This window comes from Polistes dominula, unplaced genomic scaffold (genome assembly GCF_049000335.1).
Source record: "Polistes dominula isolate Pdom_NZ unplaced genomic scaffold, Pdom_raw_medaka contig_83, whole genome shotgun sequence".
In the NCBI taxonomy this organism is placed as follows: Eukaryota; Metazoa; Arthropoda; class Insecta; order Hymenoptera; family Vespidae; genus Polistes; species Polistes dominula.
This window is the reverse complement of record NW_028301032.1, coordinates 1,020,262-1,046,135: the sequence shown is the minus strand read 5'-3', so window position 1 is coordinate 1,046,135 and position 25,874 is coordinate 1,020,262. Positions and strand designations below refer to the sequence as shown.

The 25,874-nt window shown below is 29.9% G+C and overlaps 2 protein-coding genes and 1 long non-coding RNA gene across 3 annotated transcripts in view; 1 reads left to right on the top strand and 2 right to left on the bottom strand.

Annotated features, from left to right (window-relative positions):
• HGTX (HGTX homeodomain transcription factor) overlaps window positions 1-15,908 on the top strand; it is a 31,268-nt gene extending 15,360 nt beyond the window's left edge. The window contains exon 4 of the mRNA XM_089174458.1: window positions 15,663-15,908. Coding sequence (XP_089030584.1) covers window positions 15,663-15,860 — 198 coding nt within the window. The 3' untranslated portion in view covers window positions 15,861-15,908. The remainder of the gene's footprint in view (window positions 1-15,662) is intronic.
• LOC149031889 (uncharacterized) lies at window positions 14,213-15,759 on the bottom strand. The gene is made up of 2 exons (XR_016177224.1): window positions 15,637-15,759; window positions 14,213-15,571 (listed from the first exon to the last, which is right to left on the bottom strand). It is a non-coding gene; the product is annotated as an uncharacterized LOC149031889 (long non-coding RNA).
• A 3,395-nt stretch (window positions 15,909-19,303) lies between the features above and the next one.
• On the bottom strand, window positions 19,304-25,721 carry LOC107069337 (uncharacterized). Its single transcript, XM_015326572.2, has 11 exons — window positions 25,421-25,721; window positions 24,977-25,323; window positions 23,999-24,860; window positions 23,726-23,892; window positions 23,515-23,650; window positions 23,293-23,445; window positions 22,059-22,295; window positions 21,861-21,965; window positions 21,581-21,793; window positions 20,606-20,955; window positions 19,304-20,508 (listed from the first exon to the last, which is right to left on the bottom strand). Exons 1-11 carry the CDS (start codon window positions 25,703-25,705, stop codon window positions 20,394-20,396), a joined length of 2,970 nt encoding a protein of 989 aa, XP_015182058.2. The 5' UTR covers window positions 25,706-25,721; the 3' UTR covers window positions 19,304-20,393.
• Between the last annotated feature and the right edge of the window lie 153 nt (window positions 25,722-25,874).

Here is a 25,874-nt window from a genome sequence, read left to right as displayed (position 1 = left end):
TATAATAATACGAGATACCGGGATAATATGGGGGATCCTCATACCACCCTTCAAACCCCACACCCCGTGAACGACGTTGTGTGATCACGCATACTCAGAGAAAAATAGTTTTTATCCTAATGGAGTCTCTCTCACGTTCACTTTCTATAGACTTTCTATAGATACAATGGAGATCCTAAGGACGCCATAGAAAATGGCGGCGGCATGATCAAACGTCAGGTAGAAACGTTTATTATAGAAAAGTGTCCACGTTTATGATGAGTTTAAAAAAAAAGAAAAATATATATATATATGTATACATATATACATATATATGTATATGTGGATAGTAAATGAATTTATGCTTGTCATCGTGTGATAATTTTGTTGCTTTCTTATGGGAACAACCATCGTGTTCCCACAGACACACACACAGATACACACCTGTATCCATTCATTTACAATCGGTCTACTGATGAAACACTAATTGATTCGAATATGGTGTTTCTTTTTTTTATCCACCCGATATAATAATATAGCGTACAGGTATTGAATTAATTCTTGACAATAATTTTTTTAATGATTTGTTGATTTTTGTTATTAAATTATTATATATTATCTTTTTATAATTTATAATTAAAATTTAATTAAATATTATATTAATAAATATATTAAATAAATTTCATTATAATATTAATATTAAATTAAATTAATTTATTATCATTTATTAAATTATTAATAATTTAATAATTAATAATGTTTTCTGATTGAAATTTAAACTAATTAATAAACCGAATAAATTTAAAATTAAATATAATATAATAATTAATAATAATAATATTAATAAATATAATAAATAAATTAAAGGTATTGAATTAATTCTTGACAATAATTTTTTTAATAATTTGTTAATTTTTGTTATTAAATTATTATATATTATCTTTTTATAATTTATAATTAAAATTTAATTAAATATTATATTAATAAATATACTAAATAAATTTAATTATAATATTAATATTAAATATAATAAATAAATTAATAAATATAATAATTAGTAATTTTCTTTCTTATTGAAATTGAAACAAATTAATAAACTGAATAAATTTAAAATTTAATATAATATAATAATTAATGATATTAATATTAATAAATATAATAAATAAATTAATAAATATAATTATTTAATTAAAATTAATTTTTCTAATTTAATTTAATTAATTTAACGTCTAATAATTTTCCTTCTAATTGAAATTAAAACAAATTAAACACCCAACCGAATAACAAATCTTCAAAATTGAATAAAATACAAGAATTTTGATTGAATAACCAACACAATAATAAACATCAAATAAAAATGGAAATAAAAGAATAAAACAAGATACCCCAAAAACCTGATCATCCCCTTATCCGAACAATTGAAACTATTGGAACAATTGCACAGTAGAAATGGGATTTGAAAAATTCGCTTTTAAAAATGAATAATAAATTTAATACAAATTCCTGATGCTTTTGTTTTTGTTTTTTTGTTTTTGTTTTTTAAAACCCTGTAAGAATCGATCATTTTAAAATAATCAAAAAAATTTTTTCAGATTACGAATATACGCCGTATCCGACGGATTTCGATTAAAATACTAACGTAAATCAATAACGTTTTCCCACCCCCCCGTCCTCCTCCTCCTCCTCCTCCTCCTCCTTTTACCCCTTGCGGTTTCGGTGTAATACCGGATCATTACATGCTGAACGTATCACTTTTTGCAATATCGAAAGAGGGATTCAAACGGTTACGGGTACGGGTACGAGTACTGGGGGCTTTAGTAGTTCTGTTCGATGAAGATTTATATGTCCTACCGCATATGACATTTCCAGATTTATAACTTTTTCGCCAACGATACCCCCCCCCCCCACCATCTCTCTCTTTCTCATTCTCTTTCTCTTTCTCTTTCTATTTTAATTAATGCGTACTTTTTCTTTTTTTAAGTATTTTTTTCCTTGTTTTTTTTACAACGAAGATATGGGCACCTACCTAAACGGGATGAGTGAGGGTAAGTGGGGGGTAAAATAATTTATGGCGTAATGTATCGCAAGATTGATGATCATTTTGACAATTTTTTGTTACCATTTTGTTTCCGTTTTTATTTATTTATTTTTTTTTTTTTTAATCAGACGTGATGTTTCTTCCATTTTGTTTTTTTGTTTTCTTTCTCATTCGTGCTCCACCATCTTGTTCTTCTTCTTCTTTTTTCTTTTTCTTTTTTTTGAAAATTTTTCATTAGATTGTTTTAATTTTCCGTTGTATGGTGAGATTTGAATAAAAAACAAATAAAAATATTCATTTAAAACAATGAAAATGAAATCAAACAAACAAATCGATTTAACTACTGTAACAAAATCTCGTAACCCACGGGTTTATCGATTATCGCAACTTCCCGGATACAACCACTCTTTAATCCGGAACCTAAACGACATTTATTGCCAACTGGATAACATCCTAAACTATGATAACGCAAGCTTCGGCCTAATTACTGCTTGATTAACGTTTTACGAACCTATACCTTCATATGAACGTAAACGTAACTTAACGTAAACGTAACATAACCTAATAGTAAACTTGTTATTCTACTTGATTCACAAATATTTACTACGTGATTCTAGTCTTCCATTTAAATACTAAATTATCCCTAGATCAAACACTATCAACATATTTTATTATATTCATTTTATCTAACTCGTAATTATCAATCTTTATCAAAATCTATTAATAAATTAATATAATTGTACCATAACCTAATATATTTTATGAATTATAGATAACATAACCTAATAGTAACTTGTTGTGTGTACTTGATTCACAAATATTTACTACGTGATTCTAGTCTTCCATTTAAATACTAAATTATCCCTAGATCAAACATTATCAACATATTTTATTATATTCATTTTATCTAACTCGTAATTATCAATCTTTATCAAAATCTATTAATAAATTAATATAATTGTACCATAACCTAATATATTTTATGAATTATAGATAACATAACCTAATAGTAACTTGTTGTGTGTACTTGATTCACAAATATTTACTACGTGATTCTAGTCTTCCATTTAAATATTAAATTATCCCTAGATGAAACATTATCAACATATTTTATTATATTCATTGTATATCTAACTCGTAATTATCAATCTTTATCGAAATCTATTAATAAATTAATATAATTGTACCATAACCGAATATATTTTATGAATTATAGATAACATAACCTAATAGTAACTTGTTGTGTGTACTTGATTCACAAATATTTACTACGTGATTTTAGTCTTCCATTTAAATACTAAATTATCCCTAGATCAAACATTATCAACATATTTTATTATATTCATTTTATCTAACTCGTAATTATTAATCTTTATCAAAATCTAAATATTATTAAATATTTAATTATAAATTAAATTAATTTCAATAATTTTATTAATAAACCAATAAATTATGTATTATACATAACATAACCCTAATAGTAACTTGTTATTATACTTGATTCTCAAATATTTACTACGTGATTCAAGTCTTCCATTTAAATACCAAATTATCCCTAGCAAACTATTCCTAGAACAAACATTATCAAACATGTTTTATTAATAAAATAATAAATCAGATGTTTTTAAGAAACAAATGTGATTATTATCATACATTTAATTAAAGATAATATAATGAAAATGAATACTTTAATAAATACACTTGATTTTGATTTGATTAGATTAAAACTATACGAATGAGTATCAAGTGTCAATAGTGGACCCTTAAACCAAGTCAAAAGCTTTTAGGAATGAGAAGATAGAAAAAGGGACAAGGAGTTCAGTTATTCCCCTTCTATTAGAATCTAATAGGACAAAGTGAACGTTGTGCATTTGCGAGTTAAACACCGTGACACCCTCTTTCTATATAAACCCGTATCGAAACGTCAACCCTATATACGTGTGTGTGTGTGTGTGTGTGTGTCTATGTATATGTATATGGTGAACGTGTAAACGCGTATGTACGTGAAATACGTGGAAACGAGATGAACTGACAGATAGAGAAATGGACCTTTTCCATTAATTTATCGTTCGATCTTTAACACTGATTCACCCTTGGCTGACGAGTTAGAATAGATAGGAAGGGTGGTGGGAGAGGACAGTGGGGGGGGGGGCTGGGTAGCAAAGAGATTGGTAAAAAAAGAAAAAGGACAGAAAAAGCGCGAAACTCGTGGGCGTGGATGTGAAAATCTGTCGAAAATAAAAAGGAAAAGAAACAAAACAAAACAACAATAAAACAACAACAACAAAATTGAAATACCGATAAAAAGAAGAGAAAGAAGGATCAAAAAAAAAAAAAAAATAGAAAAAAAGAAGGAAACAGAAAAAATAGAAAACGTATACACTTATCATTCATGTGTCGCGCGTACGTGCCGAGAGTAAAATTTATGAAATGTTGTCGCTAGGTATTGGGGATTCCAACCAACCGAGATGATGGGGTAGGGGGTTGGATGGGTTATGCTACACAACGTATAAAAAGTAACGATGGAAATGATTCTTGTAAAAAAAAATTGTTAAATTTGTCGCGAATAAAAAGATTTCTATGTAAATCGAATAATATCATTTTTATAAGTTATGATATTCCTCTCATAACCTATAAAAAAATGAATACTTACAAAACTATAGATCAAATCAACAACTATTACAAATACAATTAATAATGAAATTGTTGTTTAAATAAAATTAATATTCTTCTAGTTTTTTTTTATTTTTTTTTTTAATTAAAATCCACGAATTAGGGGAAAGAATGAAAAATTACATTGGACAAAATGCATACTACCATTGTAGAGTCAATAAACTGTAGGACATTGGAATGTAAAACGAACTAGCTGAAAAGTAACGTTAAGTATTCGACTAATTCAAGGGAACAAGTGTAAAAGAAAAGGGAAACGAGAGAAATAGGGATAGAGATAGAGTGAGGGAGATCAGTAGGGATAATACGTGGGGTTGCCGAATGGGTACCGAAGGACTTATAACAAGGGGGTAGTTCGGGGTAGATCGGGGTAGATCGGTTACGTCTATTCGTCGATAGCTAATACCACTACTAGTACTACTACTAATAGTAACAGAGTAGTGTAGTAGTAGTCAGAGTAACAATACTCTGTAGTTGTACTAGTAACAGTAATGTAGTTGTAGTAATAGTAACAATACTCTGTAGTTGTACTAGTAACAGTAATGTAGTTGTAGTAATAGTAACAATACTCTGTAGTTGTACTAGTAACAGTAATGAAGTTGTAGTAATAGTAACAATACTGTAGTTGTAGTAAAAGAAGTAAATGTAATAGTAGTAATAGTAACAGTACAGTAGTTGCAATAATGCTACTAGTAAAAGTAATGTATTAGTAGTAGTAAATATTAACAGTACTGTATTTGTAATAGTACTAGAAGTAAGAATAGTATTACTAGTAGTAGTAATAGTGACAGTAGTGTAGTAAAAGTACTAGTAATAGTCATTAATATAATACTAACACAGTACCATAGTAGTAGTAGAAGTAAGAGTATTAGTAATAGTACTACAATAGTAACAATAACGAAATTTAGTAGTAGTAGTAGTAGTAGTAGTAGTAGTAGTATAGTAGTAGTAAAGTGGAGTGGGCATTTCAACCCTCCCATCCACGTTGTCCGGCCAGAATGCACGGCTGCAGGCAGGAGGGCGGAGTTGTTTACGGCGGAGTAATCTGCTCGTCGACGGATACCAATATCGATGACGTCAATTAGTACGAACGAAGGCCTCCTCCACCTCCTCCACCACCTCTTCCTCTACTACCCCGGGGTTTTCCACTACCATGTATCATCATGGTGGTATATGTATGTACGGTAACGCGGCATGGCATGGCACGGCGTGATAAATCACGGCAGCAGACGGTGTTTCCCTTCATTCACCTCAACCCGCGCACATATACCCTCCTCTCACCCCCTTATTTTCTATGTCTCTTACACCCCCTTCTATCACACCCTAACTCTCTCTCTCTCTCTGTTTGTCTCTCTTTCTCTCTTTATAAATTGGCCCACATGTATGTACTTACTTGACTCCATAATGCTAGGTTATGTCATGAATGTTCTTTGTATTTTTTTATTTTATATTGGTCAAGAATAATATTCAAGATTAGTATGATTGAAAGTGATTAAGGGTTGGAACATTATAATATAAAAATAAAATGTTAATTATTATATAAATAAAAACCAATGAACAGGACAGTATTTAATAACATAACCTATAACATAAGTTATTAGAAAATATATTAGAAAATAATTCCTAACATGATTTTCCTTATTAATAATAATTATTATCAACTATAATCATTACACTATCATCCCTACAAACCTATTTATAATGACGTATAACTTCTATACAATTTTTTGAATAATAATTAGAAAGTTGCGGGGGTTGAGGTGAGGGTAGGAAAGTATCGATAAAAAAAAATGAATGAAGATCAATCGACAACACATTCAAGAACAATAATTATAACGTTTGACAATGCATAGCATCATTCGCGATAAACGATTCGCGCAAATAGCTTTGACTCTGATAGGACGTTAAAGTTAGGGTCGCAAACTGTAGTCAATGATGACTGTTCTCTCCGACGAGTAATTGCTTTCGACCAGGAGGAAATTGAAAATAAACGTTCCAAGCGGAAAGCTATGTTTCACGTGGTAACAATCCGTTTAGTATATGTGTGTGTGTGTATCTCTGTATTGTTTCGAGTTAATAAGAATTAAGTAGTACGAGTCAACGATTTGACAGACAGACACAGTACACTTTACTTACTTCATTTCAAATTTTCTGTAATACAAATTCTATAAATTTAATAACCATTGTGTAATATCGATTTGCAAAATTATTAACAAATTATATTTAATATATATGAATATTAATAAAAATTATTTACATTGTTATAAATAAAATAACAAATCTGACATAAGAAAGTTACTAAAGGTATCTAAATATTTTTATATCACTGAATAAAAAATATACATTAAACGTTAAAAAATGAAATAAGAATAAATAAAACATATTTGAGACACAATTGAAATGAAAATCAAAATAAAGTAAGTTAAGGATAAGGAGGGGGGGGGGGATGATCTTTCTCATTCTCCAAGAATTCGCGAGAAAAGATCTTTCGGTTTGTACGAGAGTGTCGTAAAATGTACCCACCCACCCACCTACCCACCCCATTTTTTTCCTCAAGTTCTATTCCAACATACCAACCCACCACCACCACCACTAGTAGCAGCAGTAGGAGCAGCAACATCAGCACCAGCACCAGCAGCAACTACTCGCCGCGCCACGTTTCGCCCTGTGAAATTTGATTCCGAAATAAAAATAGAATATTGGGGATAACGCGAATCGGTGAAGCCATTTGATCTTCGAGCGAAAGCTAAATGGGTGGTCGGAGAGGGTAACGGGGGGATGGGGTGGATGAAAGTGGGTGGGGAAACATATCGATATGGGGAAACGCTACGAGAACGGAATACAGAGGAGCGCATTATCGCCAACAGCCAACTACCCTCTGCCATTCTCGTGGATCGCATTACTTATTATTTGAAGAAACATTCTGCTCCCGAGCACTTTGTAATATTACGGTCCTGAAAGAAAAAGAAAGAAAAAGACAAAGAATAAGAAGACCCTATACTCGTCGTCCTCTTGCCGATTACTTCGCGTATGCGGATTGATTTATAAAATTATCGTCTTGTCCGGCACATCTTTTACGATTTTATCGCTAAAGTAGATATCTACCTTATCTATAAAACTAACATTCATTCTTTACTTTAACTTTTTATCATTCTATACTCTGAAACTTTTTTTTCATTTTAATCTGCTTCTTAAATCCACCCTCATTAATATTTTAATCATAAATCTTATTTTAATTATATCTATAAACAAAAAATAATCTTTCAAACTGTAATAACTCAAAGTGGCATGTAATTTGATGGATTTAAAAAACGATTTTCACTTCGAGTACATGTAAAGAAATAAAAAAAAACACACGTGATGGTATATGGTAGTTGGGGGATATAAAGGTCCACCGTATTAAATGTTATTTATTTGTGATCATAATCGCGTTCACGTTGAAAAGACTCCGTTGTTGCTGATGCTGCTGCTGCTTGTCGAAGAGTTCGAAAACGAGGATCGAGGATAAACGCATTTGGTTTGGCAAGGTATTTAAAAGCTACGTTATATCTATCCCATGCGGCCGAATCGTGTGTGTAGGCTGTCGCTGCGACACCATATGGCGTAAATGTAAATCCTATACTAAAAAAAAAAAAAGGTTAAAAAAAAAGCACACACATAGACATACATACAAAGAGAGAGAGAGAGAGAGAGAGAGAGAGAGAGAGAAGTTTCAGTATCAGGAACGTTAAAGGGAAATCACGAAGAAATTAATTGCTTTGCGTGTTTAGTTCTCTATATTGGGTATGGGTATTTAAAAAAAAAAAAACACCATAAAAAATAAAATGTAGCATTGATAGAAGTGAAACGTCGTATTATTATGTGAAAAATCAATCAATTGATTCGTATGTAATATGTGTGTACTTTAAAATAATATAAAGTTATGTTAACTAAACATTTATAGATTATTTATGTTATATAATGTGTTATAAATGTTTAAAAAATATATATATATATATATTAGTTTAAACAATTTAAAATATTATTAGAGTATGTTAGAATGTTCAACATACCTTAAATGATCGTTAATTAATTGAAGGAAGTGTGTAATGTTGTTTTAAAACACTGGGTATACCTGCTATGCACCTTCCTCTTCGAAATTCACCTTCAGACTGACGGTTTGTCCTCTGTCAAAATTCTTATATTGAAAGTTGTTTATGTGACTGTCCCGAATGTGGCGCATGTGCATAACGATAATAATCCACCTAATTAATAGAATTTAAGATTAGAACGATCACATTTTAGTATTTTTATAATTTTTATCTAATTATTTGAACTCACCTGCACAGTGATGACTTCGTGGGTGAAATTATCCTGTAACATAAGTTGAGTGCACTATAGTATTGTAATAATTGTTAATTAATCGAAAGAAACGTTTAAAATCATGGGATGTACCTTTCTCTTCGAAATTCACCTTCAGACTGGCGGTGAAAATTCTTATATTGAAAGTTGTTTATGTGACTGTCCCGAATGTGGCGCATGTGCATAACGATAATAATCCACCTAATTAATAGAATTTAAGATTAGAACGATCACATTTTAGTATTTTTACAATTTTTATCTAATTATTTGAACTCACCTGCACAGTGATGACTTCGAGGATGAAATTATCCTGTAACATAAGTTGAGTGCACTATAGTATTGTAATAATTGTTAATTAATCGAAAGAAACGTTTAAAATCATGGGATGTACCTTTCTCTTCGAAATTCACCTTCAGACTGGCGGTGAAAATTCTTATATTGAAAGTTGTTTATGTGACTGTCCCGAATGTGGCGCATGTGCATAACGATAATAATCCACCTAATTAATAGAATTTAAGATTAGAACGATCACATTTTAGTATTTTTACAATTTTTATCTAATTATTTGAACTCACCTGCACAGTGATGACTTCGTGGGTGAAATTATCCTGTAACATAAGTTGAGTGCACTATAGTATTGTAATAATTGTTAATTAATCGAAAGAAATGTTTAAAATCATGGGATGTACCTTTCTCTTCGAAATTCACCTTCAGACTGACGGTGAAAATTCTTATATTAAAAGTTGTTTATGTGACTGTCCCAAACGTTGCGCATGTGCACAACGGAAATAATCCACCTAATTAATAGAATTTAAGATTATAACAGTCTGATTTAAACATTTTTATTATTTTAACACAATCGAAGTAACTTAAACGACTTAGATTTTTTAGTTAGATCCAAGTTATCTCGATAACGTAATATAATTAATTTCAATATACCAACCCCCCTTTTAACTATGACAAATCGTTCCCTTCTCATGGTATCATCCTCCATCTTTTCATAATTCACGTTTCCTATTGTAAAAGTCATTTGAATATGGATTACGTACGACTATAATACAAAGATAAAGTTTTATGTAACTCGATGATGATTCTGATAGGTTATCGGTAAATTAGAAATCTTTAATTTGTTTTTTGAAATGAATACTTCTTTAAAATGGGGATGATTTATAGGATCTTTGTAGACTCATCGAACTATTTTGAAAATTAAACACATGATATATATATTTCTTGTTTTTATATTAAATAAACCCTACAATTATTTTGGTTTTAAGAAGGTTTCATTTCTAACACATGTCATCTACACACATGATATTTTTTTCATAGAAAATGAAACCTGTCATATGTGTTTTTCACTATCTGATGTTATAGTACTCGATGAATAACAAAAGGTGCGAAATTTGTCCAACCCAGTCATACTGAAGGATTACAAAGAATGCATACATATTACATACATACATAGATATACCTATATATATATATAAAAGAGAAAAATGTCGACATAGAATTGAGGTGGAAAAAGGAAATGCTTAATGACGCGTGTCAAAGTTGATCGTTCGCGACATTCACTTCGAACTCTTAACGCATCGTTGAATTCGCTTATTATTCAAACAGTATAGTTTCATTGGTCCGTAGATAAATTTTCAAGGTTGAATGCACTTTTTTTTTCTTTAATACATAGAAAACAAATTACCTATCCTATCTCTTCTAAATCTAATAATAGTTATTACAATTAAATAATAAAACATTCGTTACAATTACAAACACAATTGTATAAAAAAATGTACAATTATTATATAATTTATAATTAAAATAAGATTTATATATTATTAATTATTTAATTGATTATAATCTCTCATTCTATATAAAAATATATACTTATGGTTTTTTTTTTTTTTTAAACATAGGAATAAATATACATGAAGTATCTCATTAAATTTAATATTAATAATCTTCTTCGAATTTATTAACATGAGTGTACAATACAATGTGCATTGTGTTATTTTCAACCCTCTTGATTCGCCATATTCCTCCACCCAATTGGAGGACGGACCAGGGTTTGTTTCCCTCTTTTACCCACCTCTTCCATCCACCACTCCTTCTGATCTCAAGGTTTTTCCATCCAAACCCTCCCTTTTCCTCACCCCTCATTCCCCATACATCTTTCCCCTTCCCCATCTCGCAAGTCTCTTCTATATATATATAGTTCTTTCTTTCTTTCTCATTCTCATTCCCAAAAACACCCTTCGACTTTTCTTCCCTTGTACTCCCCTCCATCTCTTTTTAGTCTTCAATCCTTTGTTACCACCTTCCTACCTGTATATGTCCCCATACCTTTACCCTTTTCTTCCCTTCCTATCATGAAACAGGGATGTTACTCTCGTCAAATCTCTTTCTCTCCCCCTTTTATCTTTTTATTCTTCATTGCATACCATTCCGAACATTCTGACAAGATTTTTCTTTTTTATACTCACAAATGTTTACTTAAAATACGAGGAAAAAGGGGTGGTGCTTTTACAAGGGATGAAAGGATGATTCGTAGACATGATTTTTACAATATTAAATTGTCTATATATATATATATATATATATTAAGATGAAATAAAAGAGTTCATGCATTTGTTAATTTGTACAAAAAATTCAATTTGTACAAAAAACAAACATAACCTATTTATTTCATCTATAAAACAATTTTGTAATACAACAAACGCATGAACTTTTAATTTCATCTTAACAATTATACAAATTTGAATATTTTTAACTATTTCATCATCAATACAAATTTGTTATCATCTATATTATAATTATAGATAAAAAGAATCTATAATCTCTAAGATTATAACTTTCAATTCTGCATGTGAAATTAACTACACTTGTTGCTTACTAAAAACCATAATATTGGTATTGGTTTTTTTAATATAACGTTATTGTCTATATATATATAATATATATGTTAGGATGAAACAAAGGAATTCGTGCATTTGTTAATTTATACAAAAAACAAACATAACCTATTTATTTCATTTATAAAACAATTTTGTAATACAACAAACGCATGAACTTTTAATTTCATCTTAACAATTATACAAATTTGTATATTTTTAACTATTTCATCATCAATACAAATTTGTTATCATCTATATTATAATTATAGATAAAAAGAATCTATAATCTCTAAGATTATAACTTTCAATTCTGCATGTGAAATTAACTACACTTGTTGCTTACTAAAAACCATAATATTGGTGGTATTGGTTTTTTAATAATATAGAATTGTTACACTTTGTTCCTCATGAATCCTGTTACATGATCTTTCTTCTACGCGAAACCTTTTGTACAATCATTTTTTTTTTTTACAGTCTGAGTCACGAGAAGACATCAGAGACTGTTGTCGTTCTGTTGTTACACGTTCTAATCTTTAACAACGATAAATTGTTCGTCAATATCAACGAGAGATCAGATGCTATCGGTATTATCTGTTAAAGGGAGGGTGCCAGCAGACAGCCCACGGAAATCAGTACCTCAACCCCGCCCTTTTAAGGGCTTTGCGCCGTTATAAATGCGGTTTTGTGTCTACGTTTACAGGACAAAGTAATGGGCTTAGATAATCCTGATTTAATAAATCGAACAGTTGTGAGGCCAACACACATAACGTGCTCGAGAGTGAAGGGATAGGTGTGGGGTAAGGGTAAGGGTAAGGGAAAGGGGAAAGGGGAAGGGGGAAAGGGAGAGAGAGAGAGAGAGAGAGAGAACTTTCGTCCTCCCTTTTCGTCCACCTCCGCTTACGGCAACGTGTGCGTGACTAATGTGTTCAAAAACAAGATGGATGATACATTGGGAAGGCCTTATTCTTTTTTTTTTCTTTTTGCATTTACATTTTGACACGATGATATCTTTCGCAATAGGAGGATTTAACATTCTCGTGAAACACTATCTCTATATATGGGATTTATAATACTCTTTTCTTTCTTATATTATTTCTTTTAGATGATAATACTTCATAAATAATTATTCAACATTTTGTAACCTAACCTTTAAATATTATTTTTAGTACATACATATTTGTATCATCTTTTATCCAATTATAATTATTATTATTTTTCTATGTACTAAAGTATTCACAAAAAACATACCATAATCAAAACAGAATGACGATATTAATTATATTAATATTTAAGACAAACAAAAATTGATTCACTTAGAACAGGTCATAACAGAATGAGTGAATTTTCGTGAATAAATTACAATATTATATATTATAATAAATCTATATATATATATGTACGTAAGGAAGAGTGTAATACGTTAAATCTGTCATTGTCATTCACCCTCATTTGACTCGTAGATCCTCGAATGGGTCAAAAGCTTGCGGCCATAAGACTTACACGAGTCGTTTGTAAGTTTCCTTCTCTCAAAAGGGGATGTTGTTCAGTAGAAAGATAGATAGATAGTAAGTGAGAAAGAGAGAGAGAGAAAGAGAGAGATTTGATATATTATTTTACTCATAGAAAACTCTCTTCACAGACGGTCCCAACGTGCTTCGTTCATTCTTCCTCTTAACTAAACATATGAATGAGTTTCTTAGCTCTTTGTGAAGAAACATTCCAACGTAATGACGCGTTTAGTATAACAATAAAGTAACGATTAATGATACTTTCAAACATATATATATATAGATATATACCTGTTCAAACGAATCATCTTTCTCTTAAATAAACAACGTTGCATTTGTGCTCCTAAAAAAAAAAAAAAAAAAAAAAAAAAAAATAAGAAAAATTAAAACATTGATCAATTATTAATAATAAATTCGATAAAAAAGTATTAGTAATATCGTTATATATATATATATATATACAAGTTGGAAGTTCATTACGATAAATATTTTCTCGGTGCACGTGCCGTTTTATACTACTACCTACCCTTCGTGTCACTTGTCCCTTTTCGATTTTATTTCTGGACCCCTCCTCTCTCTAATAGCGTGAAACCGTTACCCCTTAGTTCGTATCATTTAAGAGCAAGTGAGAAAGATAATATGTGTATGTGCGTGTGACTTGTATTTAACACGAGTATCGTTTACGGTTAAGGGCTATAACTTGATTTTCCTATCAATTGTAAGATCTAAGATCTAATTTCAAGCAAATCCTTAACATTGAGGGTTTATGATGCCCTTTATACAACTACAAATATATCTCTATATTTTATTAAATGTATATTAACTAATAATAACAATATTTTGTTAAGAAAAAGTGTCCTATATAAGATACAGGATAAAAATAAGAAATTTCAAGTGGTCTAAGGATTTTTCCTTTTTTACAACTCCACCATAACAGACAGGATCAATCCCAGCCGACTGTCTTACTATCCTTTCTTCCTTCTACTCCGCCCAGCACTTGTTCCTCCTTCTCCTACTGAACGTTATCTTAATTTCTCGAGTGTTTTAATTTTCATCCGAACAGCTATTAACTTTTACGGTGGGCCGTTTACTTTTAATTCGTTTACCGCTTCCTGCACGCAGCCAGGCAAACAGGGCAGGCAGGCAGACAGGCAAGCAGGAAGGAAGAAAGGAAAGCAAGCAAGCAGACAGAGCAGGCAGGCAGGCAGGCAGGCAGGATGCGCTTATATCTTTAATTTAAGCTCTCAACTTGGCGGCCATTGAACAAGCGTGCGGATTGGCGGGTGGTGATGGTGGTGGTAGCAACGTAGGAGGAAAAGAGGGTGACGTTCCTAATGGTAGTGGTGGGTGGTGGTAGTGATGGTGGTGGTAGAATTGGATGATGGTGGTGGAAGTAGAGTATGAGAGGAGAGGAGAGGAGAGGAGAGGAGAGTTTAGTGGGGTTTCTACGCTGTGGTGGCATGGATCGGGGGGGTGGTTTGTGGGTGCAATCGCTACGGTCCCTACCTCCCCGTTACTCCCCTGACACCCGTTACGTTAATTAAATACATTGTTGCGGGGACACAGAGACTCCTACTATGTATTTCGAGCTTTATAGGTGCAGAGGGGCACCTTAAGTTAGCACCGCTTCCGGCGTACCATTCCTGGAATTTTCCCTTATACCTTTTCACCCTCATACCCCACTCCATTTTCTGTTGTCGTCTCTCTTTCTCCTACTCCCACTCCTCCTCCTCTTCTTCTTCTTCTTCTTCTTCTTCTTCTTCTTCTTCTTCTTCCTTTAACATTTCTCTCATTTTCTTTTTTTTTTTAAATACTACTACCATGATTGTCCGCTTAAGTCTAAACTCGACACTAATTACTACTCTCTCTCTCTCTTTCTCACTCCAGTTATATAATCCGCTTATTTGTTTTCCCTTTAGTCTTCTGTTTTTCAATCCTTTTTCTTCTTAACGAAGAATCTCTCAAATTCGTCATCCATATTCGATTTCACTCAAGCATATTCATTTTCACGATTGATCATTAATTCCATCCAAAATGTAACTACTTCTTTTATGATCTTTTTACTATCCCCATCAGGATTATATTGCCTTTCCAATTCGTTTCAGCAAATTCTTTTAATAAGAATCTTTCTATAATCCTCACAAAAGAAACTAAAAGACAAATATATTGAATATAATGTTAGATATACATCATTCTATTTAAATAAAAGGTTTACCTCCTATTTATTTTCTATGATTTCAGGTTTGGTTTCAAAACAGAAGAACAAAGTGGCGAAAGAAGAACGCAGCAGAAATGGCGACAGCTAAAAGACGTCAGGAAGAAGTTGAGGGAATAGTTGCTGAAGGTGATGATGGTTGCAGTGATGCAGAAACTGATGGTACCAGCGAAACAGCAGCGAAAAGGTTGAGAAGGGAACTCGAACAGCAATACAGGCATTGAGAAAGATACTACAAAATAAAATAAAATAAAATAAAATAAAATGAAATAGAGAACAACAGGATGGGATGAATGAAATAAAGAACAAAAGAAAATTTACGACGAGTTATGGTAGAAAAGGAGGGGATATAAAAAAGAGGCGTGGCTAAGGAAAACGAAGAAGATAAGGAAGAAAGAGAGAAAGAAAAATAGACAGACATATATATATATATATAGAAAGAATGAGAGTGTGTGTGTGTGTGAGAGAGAGAGAAAACTGATAACTTTGATGCGAATGAATGAGAAAAAGAAAGGAAGAAGAAGACAAGTCAAATCCTTTTGTCACGGATTTACTTGCACTTGAGAGTGATGTAACTAATACTAATATATACATATATATACATGTGTGATTCTGTATATGTATGAGAGAAGTATTGAGTGTATGTGTGTGTATGTGTGTGTGAGGTAATATCTTCTCTCTATTCTTCCTCCCTCGTCTTCGAGGTGGTTGTTCGTTGGTTCGCTAGCGTGACTGAATTACGAGATTCTGGATTATGGTAGGAGAACAAAATCGATGGGTCTTTTTCTATGGAAAAAAGACAAAGGAATAATAAAAGATTTTTTTTTTGTTTTTTATTTCTTTCCAAGATCCTATAGTATCGATCCTATTCTAATCGAATCTTAAAACTCGAATGTCTAAAACATTTGATTCTTCCATTTGTTGTTCCATTTGTTGTGTTGTTGTTGTTGTTTTTTTATATTTTTCATGAATTATTGAAACTGTAACAAAATAATAAGAATTTCATTAGAAATGATTACTTAATCCTCTGTTCGTACTTATTTAAATAATCTAATAACAAAGAAAAAAAAGATAATATAATCTATTTATCTACCTCGACAAAAATGAACTTCATTATTGTTTAAAGATTATTTTGATTTTATGATTAAATTTACAATTGACTTATTAATCAAATATAATGACAGACAATATGACACAGATCTTAAGAATCAATGAACATAGTCTTTTTATGAAATTGGTTTATAAAAAAAAAAAAAAATACAAAATATCGTAAATTAGATCAACGCAAGCGACAAACAAACAAACAAACAAACAAAAAAGAAATGTTCGTACAAGAATGACACACTTTTGTATATTTCTGTAGATACGATAAACGTGAATGTGATATTTAACGTATTTAATACGACTTCGAATATACATAGTTAGGTGGATTAGGTTATTATTAAAATTAGAATATAATAAAAAAGAAAAAAGAAAAAAGAAAAAGAACGAATGTGAAAGCTAACGGTTACACGTAGTGTACGTTTTGAAGATACGCAAATGAAAGAAAGAAAGAATGAAATGAGAGAGATGATGATGATGATGATGATGATAATGATAATAAGAGAAAATGAATGAAAAATATATATGTATACATAAACTGCATCCGCTGCAATAAACACAACAAGCGAATACAATTTCAACATCCTAGTCTATAAGTTTATCGGCTATCGATTATTTAACAATTACTCTGTACAGTATTAGATAAATTATTGTTAATTAACGGTAGAGAGACAATCTGTATAAAATGTGAAAGAAAGGTGTGCGTGTGTGTGTGTGTGTGTGTGTAGAAGAGGAGAGATGAAAGGGTGGGGTGGGGGTGGGGTGTTGTGGGGAGGAAGGCGGCGACTAAAAAGCATTGTATAAATTATACATACGTGTTATCTACCGCTTGTGTATTATATTCTCCAATTTAATAAATGGCCTATACATTATGATAATTGTACTATCGTATTCGCGTATCTCTGGCAGCATTAGCCTTTCTACCTCTGTTTGTATCGCATAAAGTTAACACGATCTATCATTAAGCATACGCGTCGTGTGCCTCCTGTATGCAATTATTTGTCGATCAACAAAATACAGCTTCTTAATCGTCTATCTTGTTGTATTAGTGTATATATCTATTATTATTATTATTATTATTATTATTATTATTATTGTTGTTGTTGTTGTTCTCATAAAAACAGCCGTGACCTCTTTTTCTTTTTAAAACCAATCTCTCATCAATGAATAATTTCAAAATTATTCAAAATATATTTCTTAATTTTAATTTATTCATCATCAAAAGTATTCATTGAATTGTTCATTTTAATCATAAATAATAAATCTTGATTTTCTGTTTTTTGTTTTTTTCTAACATTATTTGCAATGTATTGCATTTGATCTACATTTTAAGGTAAGTTATAATAATAAAAGATTAAAAAAATAATAATCTAGATCGTGTATAATATCCGTATCCTTTATTATCACATCATTCTTATAAATCCATCCTGAATAGAAAACGAGGATACGTCATTCTTTTCATTTCTTCACGAGAGTATGTGCACCACCACTACCACCACCATCACCATCAGAACACTCTTGCAGATATCTCTTATATGGAGAACAACTCTTGGATATTCTGGCGCAATTAAATTAGAAATAATTTTAGCCAAGTCTCGAGAACGATATAAAGTGAAAAGGAATAGCTCGTAAACAGAGAGTAGACATTTTTACGAGCGTTATTGATTTCGAATAACTAACGGTGATTAATGTTACGAGAGTTTCTACGACTCGTAAAGTTAGCATACAAATATATATATATGTATGTATGTATGTAGGTGGTGGTGGTGGTGGTAGGATTTGCCGATCCTTAGATTTTCTTTCTCTCTTCTTTCTCTCTCTTCTTTCTTCTTTTCCTTATAATTCTGATTTCCTTACGACTATCGCACATTCGATGAAAAATCTCAAAGCATTGACATCGTAAATTTATTGTTGTGTTAAGCCGTTAATATTTGCACTAAAAAAGAAAAAAAAAGAACAGAGAGAGAGAGAGAGAGAGAGAGCATTAAATCAACGAGAAATATTCTAATTGGAATATGAAAAAAGTTGGCAAGAGGTTCGAGGTTCTTTTGTGACGAAAGAGGGTGCCGAACAGAAAAAGGGAGAAGAACAAACCCGCCGTCAGCCGGGTAATTCTGTTTCCTCCTGTCTCCTGTATTAAAGGATAAAAATATAAATTGTCTTAACGAGAGTTACGTTAAGAAGAACGGTAAAAAGTTTTTGATTGAAGAAGGCATTTACAGTAAGAAAGATGGAGAAATCTATATTGAAATACACGTTAGCAATGTTATTAACGCCTATATTTGTCTATTTCTATTATTTTTCTAACTACTTTTCATGCATTTAGTTTGCTTTTTCTTTTTCTAATGAAAATTATAAAACGAGATTCTTTTAATTATAAACCAATCAAAGATAAAATTTAAATGTAAATGTAACACATTAAATATACTTTCATTTACTATTTTATATATATATATATATATATATATATATAATTGGTGTGTATAATAATTGTATATTTTCAAGAATGTTATATTTTATAATAATACATAATCCTATTAGGAACTAAATATAATTTAATGATATATTTTAATATTAGTTTAATTTCAATTTATTAGTGTATAACATTGCTGTAAAATAATACTATATTAAGTCATATTTTCTATATATATGAATGAAATGGTTTACAGCAACATTTAACATTTAAGAAAATAGGCAGTTTGCAAATGATACATTAGCTAAACATTATTTTTAGTGCAATCGTAAAAAAACATTCATTTTTAACATTCTTCTTTTAAGCTAGCTAACTCACTATACTAAATATATTATTATTAAATTATATATATATATATTTATATGTATAATTTGTAGTCAATAAAAAAAAAACAACATAATTATCATCATCTTCTATAATCGTTTTATTTTACTAATATTTTTCACCGTCATTAATTAACTTTTGTGTCTCTTAATATTTGCATATTATTAACAAGACAAAAATAAAACAATCATTATTAATTTGTATTATATATATATATATATAAATACTGTAACATATTCCGATTGATATTTTTCAAAATTCGAACGTAATACAATTCAATGATTTTTTTTCACAATTAACAATATTCTTGCAATGCCATTTTTAATTCATTGAACACAAATATGTTCAACGTGTATCCATCGATGATACAAACATGGCACAAAATAATTCAAGCCAAATAATATACACAGAAAAAAAACCAAAAAAAGAGAACTAATTTTTTAAATTTGTAACAATATCAAATTTTCACGGTTATGATAATATTGCATTTTTGGATGTATACTTATCACAATATAAAATAATTACAATAGATTTTGTTGTTGTTGTTGTTGTTGTCACTACTTATTTACATATTTATAAATAACTCCAGCACCGCTAAAGCCTTATTTTTTGTTTTTTTGTTTTTTTTTTTTTTTAACTTTCTTGCAAAATGATATAAGCTTCTTTGCACAAAGATCTTTTTTTTTTGTAAATATATATACCATATATATATATATATAAATTTCACACATTCGCTTGTTACTTATAAACAAAAAAATGAAAATTTACATAACTTTGAAAAAGATATTTCTTCCTTTTTCAAACAAAAGAAAGCATCAACAAGCGAAACCTTTTGTACAATTAATTTACTATCCTTGTACTAAATGTATGTATTCGATAAGGATGTATAAAAAAGTAAATAGGCACTATTATTCTGAGATTTAACTTGACTCGGTGATACTTCTGTTACAGTTTGATCATCATACTTATACCATCTAAAAAAAAAATCAAAAGACAAATCATCAAAATCTCAAACATATTATTCTCAAATATAATTCATATAATTCATATTTTTTTTGTTTTATAACTTACTTATTCTGATTACTATTTTTGCAAAATGCAGTATAATGACCACCTTCCATTGTTCCATAATGATTAGACATGGCGTATAAATTATAAGTACAAAAGCGTGCATTGTTTATAGGTGCATCATGATCCGTAATAAGATATGGTTTTAAATTAAATTCTTTTAAAGGAAAATCAACCGTAGTATTTCTTTTCTCAAGCCAACCACCACTTTCAGCAAAACGATTTAAATGTATCACAATGATTGGTGCAAGTTTTATAAAATCAAACTTTTTTGTTGCTTCACGTGGTGCTTGACATTTAGGACATTTCCAACCAACCACTTTCTGTCCTGTTACAAATTTTTGTATGCAATCCTAAAACAATATGAAATTGAATTTAATAAATAATATATTTTACATGTACGTAGATTGGAACTTAAACAGTGGCAACTATTTATTCACAACTGATACAAAAGAGTTACATGTTTGCACCTGTTACTGTCCTTCAAAGTAGTCACCAGTGTTGTGTAAAACCCATTGCCAGCCATGTGGAAGGCATAGTATACCGTAAGCAGAGCCTGTTCTGTTAATGGTGCGAATGAAGCGGTCTACTGCCATGTCTCATCCAGTGTTACGATATGGCGTAAGAAAGAAGCCTCTCCTTCGCGCTCATAGCACTCCAAGTGCGTCTGAGCAGCGTCGTAACGCATCCATTTCTGCATTTCCGTCAATTCATGCAAAACCCATCGTGGCATTAGCTTCAGAACTGTTCCAGAGATTCGACACAGGTAGTAGACAGACTCCATTCGCACCATCAACAGAACAGGCTCTGCTTACGGTATACTACGCCTTCCAAATCGCAGGCAACGGGTTCTACATAACGCTGGTGATTACTTTGAAGGACAGTAACAGGTGCAAACATGTAACTTTTTTGTATCGGTTGTGAATAAATAGTTTAAGTTCCAACTTACGTATAAAAATAATCAAATGTTAATCTTACATCCAATGTACATCTATTTGTATGTGGCAATGACATAGTCAAGCTATTAAAAGTCTCATAAGTTGTGCTATCTTTTTGACATGAACTACATGTAATAGTTGACCTTAATTGTCCAAAAAATAATTCAGAAATAATTGATTCTTGACAATCCATAGCTTTATCCCATTCCTTTTCAGCAGTAGTGATTTTATTATTTATTTGTATTTTTATTTTCTGTAAATGAAAAGATAGTTTCACTTACAATTAGTATACTTAAAACATATTTTATTTACAATATTACCTTTTTAAGTTCACTATGCATCCAATCTAAAAGGAATGTCAAAAATTCATGAGAATCCTGTTGTTCGTAACTATTAAATTGAACTTTATATTGTCCAATAGCAGCCTATCATCCCACAAAACAAATTTCATTGTTAATATTAATTATATTAATTTATTTCAATTGGACCTTTTGAATGATTAATTGAAAATAAAATACCTTAAGACAATGTGGAGATATTCTTTTATATTGTCCTGTCCAAAGTGCTTTGATTACTTCAGCAACATTTGTTACTACTTGAGTTTGTGAAATGTTATCATTATTTCTATTTAAATCGTCAGCATATAAATTATCAATGAAATATGTTGATAACTTTGGTGTATTACTTAGGCACTGTATGATACTATTCATATAACAAGAATTACCTAAATTCTTTAGACCAGTTATACCTGGATGCTATTAAAAAAAAAAATAATAATAATATATATATATATACAATTATTTTATATAACATTTAACACGTTGGCTGCCGTGGGGGTCACCGGTGACCGGCGACGCATAATGAAAAATTCATGTTGACGCCTTGGGGCAAGTCACGTAAAATTCGCGCGGCAGCCAACGTGTTAAAACTAAATCATAATAAAGTGTTATACAAAAAAAATACTTGTTGTTTCAAAACAATTAACTTACTTTTTTAAAATAACTAACAATTTGTTGTGGATTGAATTTTGCATGCAAATAAACCATTATTATGTAACATTGTCTCTTTATACAAAACACTACACATTAATGTACAAAAATGTTTAAACAATTTTAATTATTTAAAAACACATTATAATAATATTGTCAAATATCATTACTAATATTATTAAATTCAATTTTGAAAGAAAATAAAGTAAGAAATTATTAAGAACAACAGTACATATTTGAACACTGTCACGTGTATAAATGATAGCAACCGGCGTGAACGAACAGATTGGATTGAGAAACCCCACACGTGTTTATATATATATATATATGTATATTTGTGTAGATAGATCGATTCTTTATACATATATATATATATATAAAACATATTATATACTATTTTCACTATATATTGTATATATATTTAGAAATGCAATATAAAGATATATAATGAAATATATAGTCGTCAGAACTGTTATTCTACTTCACCACTACATAAACGTATTTATATATGAATAAGAAAAGACAGAAAGTGATAGAAAGAAAATGCTTCGACAGACTTCATTGTAATCAGATAATTGCTTAGGACGCTTAGAATTTAGTTATATTCAAAACGTGACTTCACTCTTCAATCCTTTTATCGTATAAACAACAAACGTCATAGCATTTATATAATACTTTTTCAAAATTATTGCAATACAATTGTTAAGCATTAAAAAAAAGGATTTATTTTTATTTTTTTTAATATTAATGATAAGTTACTTACTACATTCCCATGTATAGGGGTCAATTTTTCTTCAATACTTCCCCAATTAAATCGTTGAAGTCTATTAATTTCATTATTAAAACTATGTTGGTATTGTGAAGAAATTTGTGGTTTAGAAGATCTGTCTACTTCTGGTGCTTTGTGATCTCTCATCTAAATCAAATTTAATATAATAATAATTAAGAATAATAAACAAATATATGTCATAAATAAATAACTTACTTGCATTAAATTTGGACTAGAATGTGAACGTTCTAAACCAGTACTGATAGAACCATCAGTTTTAAGAGGTTCCATATGAACATCTTTGTCATTTTGTTTAATGAATACTTCTTTATGATCTTTTTCTATAGATCTTCTATTAATAATAAATAAAATGTTTAATAAAATATTAAAATAATAATGATAATATATCATATATTTGTATGCTTACTCATGCAATCGTTTTCTATGTCCACTAATATCTTTCAAACGTTGTCGTACTTTAAGAAGATCAAAATCAAGCTTACGTTTCTCTTCTTGATCTTCATTAGAAAATTGTAACTTACCTACTTCTTTATATTTACTCAACTCTTTCTCATTTATATTATGAGCTGTTTGCTGAAACATTTAAATTTACAATTAAATCACAGTACCACAACGAATATCAAATAATAGATGAGTGACTATAATCACGAATAGTATAAATAAAAACATATGTTCTTACCAATATGTTAAGTTCAGAATTCATTGATTCCAAATCTGTATGTATCGTTGTATCTTCCTTAAAACTTTTATTTTGATTATACAGAGTTGTTTCTGTATCATAAATCTTTTGTTCTAACTTTTCCATCTTTCTACCAGATTCATTTAACTCTTTCATTAAACGTAACACTTCTTTTGAATTAGGATCAGACGTCTTCAATGAAGTAGGTTTATTACTTCTATCAATGATTGGTTTAGTTATTGTATTATGTTGTAATAATTTGGTAGGACTATTTTTGTCTCGATTTATGATCTCATCATATGTAGATTTATTATAAATGCTAGTAGTTTTTCCAGACGATGAATGCACAGACAAATTAATATTATTATTAGACAATGTTGCAAATTTTGATGTACTATTTATTTTACTTTCAAAATTGTTGTCCTCCAAAAGATTTTGAATATTAACTTTATCTTGTATAGTATTAGATTTCATTTGAGTTTGTTTTTTAATAATATTATCGTCATCCTTATCCATTAATATAGGATAACTATCTAACACTAAATCCTCCATAATATCATTATCCACATCATCTGAGTGAGAAATTGAAATCTTAGGATTCGTTGTACATGCAGGATACCTTGATAACCATTCATTATAACCACCATCCAATATTACTATCCTTTTATATTTATTACTTGGATCCCAATTTAATAATGTCTCTTTAAATATATTAATAGGACTAGAAGATACTAATGAATCTTTCTTAGTTTTCCAATCTAATAAAACTAGTGTATCCACATATCGTGATCCTCGATTACGAAATAGTATTTTCCATTCTGTATGTTTTGCAAGATTCTTTTCATAATGACTTGCCGTTTTACTAAAACATAATACAAAATATTTCAATTATTTGTCGTACTGACAATCACAAATATGATAGTAAACACACATATTTAATTGAAAATAATTAAAAAAAAAAAACAAACAAAAACTCACCCTAATACAATTTCATTTTCTGGAATGTTTATACATTTAGGTGTATCTATTTGTGACACTTCATAATCGGTTCGTGGTCTGACATCAATTATTAAAAATCTTAAATCTTCTTTTAGCATTATTTTATGTAACTGATTGCAAGATATAAATTCTTCTGTTTCTGTATTCAATGGATCATCTGTTGGTGTTTCTGGAAATTCCAATGGTATGTCATTAGGTGGAACAATATTTAAATTCATTTGATCAATGGTATCATCTCTATTAAGGAATGCCTTTTTTAATTTTTGACTATGTTCCGCTTTTAATTGCTCCGTCAAACTTTTTATTGTTTGTTCAACATTTTTCATCTATAACAGACAGATAACAACAAAATATATTTAGATTAATTGTTTTTATTATTCTCAATGATATATTTGAAATATAATAAATATATGTCACACTAACCAAATCAGCATTGTTCTTCCGTGCATCAAATTTCAAATCTTTACTTTTTAACCATTTCATACCATCTAACCATCTTGTTAAAAATATAAATGCTTTAGCTTTATCTCCTTCTGCTAAACTATCTTGAGCAATCCTATACATCTGAGGAAGCCTCTCATATATAGCTGAAAAACTTTTTCCTGCATAGTTGACGTGTGCTTTTTCTTTTAATTGTTCAAAACTGTTATATGAATTTAATGCCTTAGACATGATTGACAGTTTTCTTTTTTTCTGTAATATATACATATATAATATAGAAATTTGTAAATATACTGAATTGATTGATTTTATAACCAACAAAATTAAAATTAATCAAGATAAATAGTTACAAATAAATTATAACCTAAAAATTCATTGAAATATTATATTGCTCATTAATTAATGATTAATATTATTAATAATTATTAATTATATT